Source organism: Malus domestica, chromosome 09, assembly GCF_042453785.1.
Source record: "Malus domestica chromosome 09, GDT2T_hap1".
Classification (NCBI taxonomy): Eukaryota; Viridiplantae; Streptophyta; class Magnoliopsida; order Rosales; family Rosaceae; genus Malus; species Malus domestica.
In genome coordinates, this window is record NC_091669.1 from 2095844 (window position 1) to 2105136 (window position 9293).

General features: G+C 40.8%; 1 protein-coding gene and 1 pseudogene across 1 annotated transcript; one reads left to right on the plus strand and one right to left on the minus strand.

The window, feature by feature from the left end:
* The first annotated feature begins 665 nt into the window (after positions 1-665).
* On the plus strand, positions 666-3162 carry LOC108174018 (proline-rich receptor-like protein kinase PERK3; annotated as a pseudogene).
* A 576-nt stretch (positions 3163-3738) lies between these two features.
* Positions 3739-8011, minus strand: LOC103442270 (cyclic nucleotide-gated ion channel 18). Its single transcript, XM_008381043.3, has 6 exons — positions 7149-8011; positions 6292-6504; positions 5869-6182; positions 5264-5375; positions 4869-5105; positions 3739-4740 (listed from the first exon to the last, which is right to left on the minus strand). The coding sequence occupies exons 1-6, from the start codon at positions 7623-7625 to the stop codon at positions 3952-3954; spliced, it is 2142 nt and encodes a 713-aa protein (XP_008379265.2). The 5' UTR covers positions 7626-8011; the 3' UTR covers positions 3739-3951.
* Positions 8012-9293: the final 1282 nt, after the last annotated feature.

Here is a 9293-nt window from a genome sequence, read left to right on the forward strand (position 1 = left end):
CACATGATTAAAAAGAACTTCTCGTGCACGCATCAACAGGTGCAGAGAAGCTAGTAGTAGATAATGGCAATGATAAGCGTTGATTTGAATACTTCTTATAGACAACAACAACAAAGGTTTTTCCCATTAAGTGGGATTAACTATATAAATCCTAGAACATCATTGTGATCGGTTCTATAACACGTCTTCCGTTAGATACAAGTAAGTTTTTTCTTATAGTCTCTTCCAAAGTCTCCAAACCACCGTAACCGATTTTCTCTCATCTTTCCTTCAATTTCGGCTACTCCTAGTTTACATTGAATATCCTCATTCGTAATCTTACCCTTTTTCACCACCAGTAACTGTCACTAACTGTCACAACGGCCGTCAGTTTCCGTCTGCCTTGTACGCTTCAGAAGTTTTCATCAACAGAGTGAGAGAGAGCCAAAAACACAGAAGGAATCAAACAGCGACGTTTTCCGTCGTTAAACTACCCGCCAAACATCTCGATTTCGATTCAGCTTTGCTTGCATTGGACTTTAGGCCGGCAGCAAAACCCTCCAAATATTCCTCTTTTGATTCAAACAAGCGATGCATCCAAACCCTTTCAACTGTCTTCACATTAGACCTCATCTCTCTCTCTCTCTCTCTCTCTCTCTCTCTCATCGTTTCTCCCTGGTCCGAAAATGGCGAAACAAGTTTTTGTTTATGCTACAATCTTCATACTGATCACCACCGCTGGCTTTGCAGCTGCTATGCCCTCTGAGTCGAACTGCAGCCTTCATTTTGATTTGGGATCATCCCCGTCTCCAAATTCAACTTGCGAAGAAGGGGACTGGGGAGGGTTTCTGCACAAAGACTGCTGCGCATCAGCGTTCAATGACTACCTCTACGCGTTGGGGCAGCGCGCGAATCAAACAGGGTTGATATACCTCGACTCTGCCGAGCAGGGGGTTTGCTTGGCTTCCATGAAAAATTTGCAGAAGGATGTTTTCGGCTGTGGGATTGAGAAGTTGACAAGTGGTGCCGGTGGCTGCTCTGACTTGTCTGTCGCTGAAGTTAGGAATAGATTGGGCGACAAGTTGAAAGGTTTGGAGAGCCAGTGTGGATTCCGGTTTTCTGATGGAAAAAACGGGCAGCTGTGCGGTTCTTGTGTGAAGAGTTGGGAAGACATAGGACCATTGCATTCATCGTCCCGGGATGCAGAATCTTTGGAGTTTCAAACTAATGTTTGCAGGTTCGCAGTGCTGGTGTCGTATACAAGCATTAAACTTGAAGATAAAGGGCATCTTCTTGCAGTTTATAGTTGCCTTGGGTCACAAGAAGGCTTCGCTGGTATGTAGCCTGATGAAACTTCTCAAGATGCGCGTATATTGATTCATTAAAAGTTGTTTGTAAATGATGTTTTTCTCCTTGCAGAAAATGAACCAAAGGGTCATAGGAAATTCAGTAAAGGTGAGGCTTCTTCTATCACCGAATCAATAACTTGCATTTCCAAAACTGAAAATCGGGTTCTTTCACTAACAATTACGATACTTGATGGAACTAGGTCTATGGATTATGATTGGAGGAGGTGTCGTGGTTGCCTTTGTTTTTGTAGTACTGGCCGCCTGCATTTTGTCAAAGAAACGTACCAAATCAACTCCGCCACCACCCAAAGAATCCGGTATGCCTGACACTTTTTTTCACAGCTACATCAACACCAAATCTAAGCTGCAATTAGCATATGGTGCATACTAATTAAGCCTGATTTGTACGTAAACAGCAGCATTTAAGGAAGCGATTTTCGAGGACTCAGGCTGTCCAAAAATTCCTATCAAGGAAGTGTATTCTGCTACTGACAATCTAAACCCAACAAATTTCATCGGCGAAGGAACTGCTGGTAAGAATCTAAATAAAAGATGATGCAAAACCAACTTAGATATCGTATAATCTGATGATTTATAATTTTTGTATTTTTTGCTCATAATATAACAGGAAAGGTGTATAAAGGCATACTATCAAACAATCAACGTGTAGCAGTTAAGCACATTATCAATGACGGAAATGTGGAGACATTTGCCCGAGAAGTTACGAGCTTATCGCACATCAGACACCCGAACCTTGTTACCTTGCTAGGTTATTGTGCAAACGAAGATGAATGCTTCCTTGTCTATGAGCTTTGTCCCAACGGAAACCTCTCAGAATGGATTTTCGGTATTCTTTTGCCTTGACATGAAATTTTTTAGCTTTTCAAAACTGAAGTTTTTGTGTAGGTTAATAAATTAATGTGGTAACTAAACAACAGGGAAAGATAGGAACCTGTCCTGGATCCACAGGCTTGAGATTGCAATTGATAGCGCTCGAGGTCTATCGTTCCTCCACACGTATCCAGAAGGCTGCATCGTCCATCGCGATATCAAGGTAAGTGGATTTAACTGAACAGTGTCACCCTAAATGAATGAGAAAGTTGGACTCTCTAAGATTATGTATTCTTTCCTGTTGCAGCCAACAAACATTCTCCTTGGGGAGAATTTTGAAGCAAAGCTATCAGACTTTGGACTCTCCAAGATTATTGAGCTGGGAGAAACCTATGTCAGTTCAGAAGTGAGAGGAACTTTCGGGTACGTTGATCCTGACTATCGGAACAACAACCACGTAAATTCATCAGGAGATGTCTACAGCTTTGGAATCGTACTTCTGCAGATCCTATCGGGGAAGAAGGTTATCAACATGAATCTGAACACTCCAATGCCATTAAATAAACAGGTCGGAAAATAACCATTTCCTCCCACTTTTTTTTTCTTTCAAATTGATTACATAAGTTTTCCGGCATTGATTCAATCTGTTCTTTCTACTTGCTAGGCAAAGGTCCTCAACCGAGATGGCAGCATCAATGAATTCGCCGATCCTAAACTTGACGGGGAATACTCAGAAGAAGCGTTTGATCTAACGCTTCAGCTGGCTCTCTCATGCACAGCACTCAAACAACAAAGACCGTCAATGCAGCAAATTGTTGTGAGACTACAAGAGGCGCATGACATATCAACGCATGTAAAGGCCTCTACTCCTGAAGATTCACCAGATGCTAGCTTCTCGTATTGAAAGTTTAAATCCACGAAACAGAAATAGAAACAGAAAGAGAATACAAATTTACTTTTGTAAATTGTTATGAGAATACTTTTTTAGTGTTCATAGTTCAATTTTACTTTTGTAACAATACGTCAATACTATTAGGTAAAACTCAGAATACAAATGCATTTGTGATTCTGCATCAAATTCGCGTGCGGACGTGTGCGTGAGTTTAAAACCAGCATTCTAAATGCAGGGGTTGGTAAACTAAAATGACAAAATTTGGAATTATGAAATAGTAGAAGGTCATAGAACTTACAGATACACAAGTATTTCCATGCTCAACTGTACAATATGGATACGGAAATTCAGAGGTACTACGAAATTATGATCGAACTTGCTGGTCTCTTTCCGGAGTAGTAGGCAGCATCCTTCACCTGCAAATAGTTACTGAAGCTGTAAATTCGCAGTCCTCTTGTGCGCACTCATCCAGTGTGCTCGTAAAAGCCAAATGCTTCGCACTTTCAAGCATGAAAGATCCCATTGTGGTTAACCTGCACCTTCTGCATAATGCATTACAACCTTGATGGAATTCCGAATATTAAGTCCAAAATGGCCACAAGGCAAGAGCGTCACAGCACGCTTGTTTCGCACTTTATGTTGGAACTTAATTTTAGCTACTAAATTCAAATACCATAAGCTAGAATCTGGGAGAACAGTGGTTAATATATTTCATCTATTACAGGTCATTATACCGATATATAAGAGCGAATAATTTAACATTATAGAACTAGAAAACTGATGGTCATTGCTAATCTACCTGCAGTATAAATTTACATCATTGTAACAAATTTTTGTTCCTAACTATTATTTCGTTAGATCGTTTTCCTGTTCCCTGATCATTCATTTTCGTATATTGTCTCAATCTGCAGAGAAATCAGGTTCATCTGGCTTTAACAACCGAGGCATGTCCAAACTGGGAGAAGCAGCTTCAACCACCTGAGCTTTCTGCGCAATTCCTCGCCTTGTAGTTGCAGCAAACTTGGAAGCGAGAAATGTGACCCCAAGATGTTGGCCTTGGCCCAAATTGCTTGCATTCTCTCCTGATCTCTCACCACTCGCATCACCCTCATAATTTCCACCTGCTTGTTCTTCGTCATAGTAGTAGTAACCGTCTTCCTCTTGGCCTGGATTTTGCATATAGTACAAGCTCTCCTGCATAGCCAAGTCCCTCGTCATCTTTCGCTTCTTAAACCTTCTCCAAGCGGCTTGGATAAAGCAAGAACCCCATGTCCTCCATTGGTGGGAATAGTACCTAAAGGCATGCTGTAGTTTCTTGCTGTGAAGGCGTTTGAATTGCCCAGCAACGAATTTAAGGTCCTCTGCTCGAAGTGCAAAAGCTTCAACTTCGGTAAGAGCTCTGACTGTCCGCGTGGAAGAAGGCAAGTTGAGACTAGAGCTTGGCATCAAGGCCCATGTCAGCAGTTCCTCGCCGCAGAAGTCACCAGGTCCAAGAGTGATGGAGTTAAAGAACCCGGACCTCCCTCCATTGGTTGTGGAGCTCTCGAGTTTCCCTCGAATGATAAACAACATCTCATTTACTGGATCACCCTCTTGAACTATATGTGTGCCTTGGATACTCAAGGATGAGACAAGACGTTCGCATATGGCATCGAGAAGCTGATCATCCATTTGTGAAAAAAAAGGAACCTGAAAAATAACAGAATCGGATTTATCAAAGTAGGAATACCTCCATTCGTGAAAATTCAACTGCTTTAGTTGCATACATAATCCATTGATCCAATGATAGGGTTTTGGGTTTCATGACAGAGACTTACACGACGAACAAGCGAAAGGCATAAGTGCCGCTGGATTTCATGGCAGAGGTCTAAAGGTAATGACCGCAATATGGATTCTTCATCAACTCCTCTTGTGGCAAACCATTTGTACTGCATAAATCTACGAACACGTTCGCGCAAATCCTCAGGTAACTGCCGATGCCTCATCCACTCCTCAGTATCTTTTAGCTTAATCCTCCATTCTTCGAATTTTATCGACATTGATTGCAGATAAGTCTGAAACAAGGGGAAATCAAGTATCAGTTAGACAGCATCAGTATTTGCAAACACCTTTCATCAAATCGCAGTTGATCTATATAACTTCAACCCTGACAAGATGAACATATAACTACATAAATAGTACTGGTGCTGAAAGATAAAAACTCAGACAATACCTGCATGTTGCCAATCAATAATGAGAACAGAATTAGACCAGTGAGACATAGTGTAATGGAAAACATTATCTCCCAAAAGTACGTGCTCGTCTTCAGAGTCTGCCCATATGAACTACAAAGAGAAAGGACCGTATCAGAACTACCAGCGGTAGAGTACTTAAAAATACTATCATAAAACACTTGAAAGCAGGCATTCATCGATTCTTTCTTGACAGGAATAACCGAAAAAGAGAGAGATGGTTTCTCCACAGACCACGAATGTGTGTGTATTGCCAATAATTATTGTATAGGTGCATCATTCATGTGTGCACACCTATATGTACTTGTTCCTAAAGCAATTAATCATGATCAACTAGATCGTGGAACTCGATGTATATGTTACGTATCTGTATATTTAGTTCTATGGCAAATTATAGAGCATTGGTTGAGAAAATCATTTGTCAAACTATTTTGCAAGAATACAAATTTCAAAATCGATTCAGTAATCAAACATGGTCAGAAGTGAATACAGATGCAGCTTAGATTTCTCCACAGAAAACGAATGGATAGCAAAGATTCGCGTAACATAGCAGTTACAGACTTATAACATGTAATTAGAATGATACCTTAAGTTTCTTAAACCCCACCACAAACAATACAGGTACTTTGGATAGAAGTCCTTTGTAGTAGCAACATCACTCTTGAAAGCATCCCCAAAAATTCCAAACTTAAATTTGGCTTTCTCATTATTTGCATCACAACTTTTAACAACTTCGGTGACGTTGACCCAGTACTTCCGTTCTGGTAGTTCTGTACTACTACAATCTAGAAAACTTGTGAGGCAAGAAACAATCCTTTTCGAGTTCTCCTCTTTACAATAGGATTTCCAGCAAGAGAACTGCCGCCCTATGGACGATATATACCAGACAGAACCAACTATCTATAACAGCAAAGGGAATTAGTGTTCAATTAACTTAACCAAAGTAATTAGCTGAATCGATGAGTTTATCAAAAGTAAATAATTAATGGATGATTGCTTTGTTGCTTACATGGCCGGCTAGAACGAAGAGGAGGAGATTGTACGCAGCTCCCGCCCATGCAGTCTTTGCTACGACACCAGTTGTCTTTATGATACGTTGATTCAACGGGAAGATGAGGAAGATCCGAGGAATGTACTGAATCAAAACGAACAGTGCCAGAGTGTTGTTGGCATGATCAGCTCTCGAGTTCCTCGTTGCTGGAATCACCAACCAGATTACAAGCTGCGCAACAAGTCAAGCAAAGCAAACTTTTGTTTACAAAATCCTCAAAAGCAATACTCTACTACGCTTTGTGGAGAATCATTCCAAACTAATTTATCGGTGTCAACTGGAAACATGATTCTTGCAAGCAATCAAAGGAAAACACAAATTAAAATCGCCCGTGTTTGGTGGCTATGATTGGATAGGATATCGGGAGGCAATGTTGAAGTACCTCTCCTGTGGCTTCTCATAAATGAATCCCATTTCTAAGAAGGCCAGAATCACTAAGCACCTCTCTCATATGCTTCTCCGTAAATCACTTTAGAAATCGCGAAATTGATTTTATGGAGAAACAACCCTCCTGTGTTTAAAGTGCAGAATCAACTCCTAAACGAGCCCTAACTTCCAAAATTTGGCTAGAATTCGATCATATAAGACGAATCATTCAAATGAAGCCAACTTCCATATTTTGTCCTCTACTTCAATTATCAATTTCTTTCGTAACCAATTCATCCTCTACCTCAACTTGTACAAAATTGGGAAGCTCGGCTCCATTACTTCCTTCAACGTACTTTGAATCTAGCGAGTTATCCAATTCAATTCAATGACATGAAAAGTATTACAAACTAATTACTTATAATAAAATCAAAGTTTGAATGCCATGCCTGGGGGACCGGAAGGGTAGCGGCAAGATCGACAATGAAGTCGGACTTCAAGTAGCGGATGGCAATCAGGTGGGGGTCCGTGACGAGGTCACCGCGGCCGAAAACCCTAGTGCTGGGATTGACATAGGCGGTGCGGAACTTGATGATCATGTGGAGGAGGTAGAAGAGGTCGGTGAGGGTGCGGAAGCAGGTGACGACGACGGCGAGCTGGTTGTCGGTGGTCAAGCAAGCTGTGTCGCCGACCCAAGGGAGGTAGAAATAGAGGGGGTCGACGAAGAGGGCCAGAATGCAGATGACGAGGAAGATGTGGTTCCAATGCGCTACGATATCGCTGTCGGGGTCGAGGATTTGGTGGTTCCATAGGATTGTGAGCGGGTTCTGTTCGTCCGGCACGGCGGAGGAGGAGACGTCGGCGGAGTTAGGGTCGGTGTAGAGGGGGCGGAATTTAGCGGCCGGCGTGGGGATTATTCTATTCATCTTCCATGGCGGACTCCGGGGTTAAACTCGGATTCCGCGGTGTGGAACCTCGTGGTACTGATCTCCACGTCCACACGCACACGAAGATCGAAAATTGTTTGCGAAAACTTAAAGAGAGAATTTCTGGAATTCAAATTTTCATAACCTTGATCAATTGATGATGTGATTTGATGGGGAGAGAGAGAGAGAGAGAGGGAGAGATGGAGAAATCCGTACAATGGCATGGAGGTGAGAGGGTGGGAGAGAGAAAGGACGCAGATTCGGAAGAAAGGGTTTCGTTATTTTTAGACCGTTGAGATTTTCGCGGGAAACGGGAGAAAAAGCGTGGACTTCGGTATCACGTTTAGGTCCACTCTTTCAAATAGTTTAAGCTAGTGTTTACGTTTTGCTCTCTTTCCCTTTGAAAAAGCTCGTGCTATTTATATATTATTTTTTACTTTTTACACTATTTTTTTTCAATTTTCTACGTCAGATTGAATGAATAAAAAAAGATCAAAGGACATCACCATCCTTGCAGAAATGAGATTTTCGTGGCAAAGTTTATGGTTTATATATGTCAGTATTGGCATTAACTAGAGTTTGTATTAGCATCACACACACACACTCAATCGTGGTGAGTGAATTATTAGGCTGAGGACTTGATTAACAAACAAATATAAGGTAATGGACGTGAACTATCCTTTAGTATAATAATACTTATTTTTTCAATTTTGAAAGAGGCCCATTTTTAGAGTTGAGTTATAGATTGTTCGGGGACATAAATATCCACCTATAAACTGAATAAAGCTTGCGTTATCTGTATTATTGTCGTTGCTACAAAGTGATAAGCCATTTTTTGTTCCTCACATACCTGCCATTACTTCTTTCCTCACCAGGAAAAAAAAACATACTAAACCATAGATGACAAAGATGATCAAATAAAATAGCAAAGTGTAAATAACAACTCGCTTCAATTCTTATTATTGAGTCCTTAACAATTTGGGTTTGGATTATTTGTCATTGCGTCATGACATATTCATATAGATTGAGATATATCAAAGCCCACTTTGACAAATTTCTATAATATCTATATTTTTTCTTGCTTTTAAAGAAATAAAAGCATTTTTGTTGTTGTTACAAACGAGAATTTTGAACCCTGAAACTCAAACTCCTACCGATCACGACATCATTTCCACTTACCCTTACTAGTGTGCTGACCCAAGCGGGTTATGAAAGCTAAGAATTACAAAGCAAAACTGGAAATTTCGGATAAAAATGAAATAAAAATTGGGAACCAGCTGTGTGAACTGAATTTGTGGTTGCACAGATTTAGAAGCTCCATGAAAAGCAATCAACAATTACTTGAGCAAATGGGCACCTTCAATTGACCACACACTCGCATGCAGACATTATTTGGGGCCTATTGTTCCACCGGCTTGCCTAGCTAGGAAACCCTACCCAGCTGTGTCGAGAATAGTTAGTGTATCAGACTGTTTTTCTGGCACATTGAAAACTTTCTTTGGCTTAGCTACACAGACAGAAAAAGAGACGCAACAAACACTAGGGACTGGCCTGCCATGAAAGCTCTTTGATTGTTATCAGATGAAACAAGTGATGACACATCCCGACAGTCCAAACAAGCAAAAAAAAAAAAAAAAAAAAAATCAAGAGTCAAAACAAATTTTCAGA

Coding starts and splice junctions, on each gene's coding strand:
- LOC103442270 (XM_008381043.3), bottom strand. CDS start 7,625: ATGAATAGAATAATCCCCACGCCGGCCGCTAAATTCCGCCCCCTCTAC. Junction 6,183..6,291: donor TCTTCGTTCTAGCCGGCCAT/GTAAGCAACAAA, acceptor TTGCTGTTATAG/ATAGTTGGTTCTGTCTGGTA. Junction 5,106..5,263: donor TATTGATTGGCAACATGCAG/GTATTGTCTGAG, acceptor CCCTTGTTTCAG/ACTTATCTGCAATCAATGTC.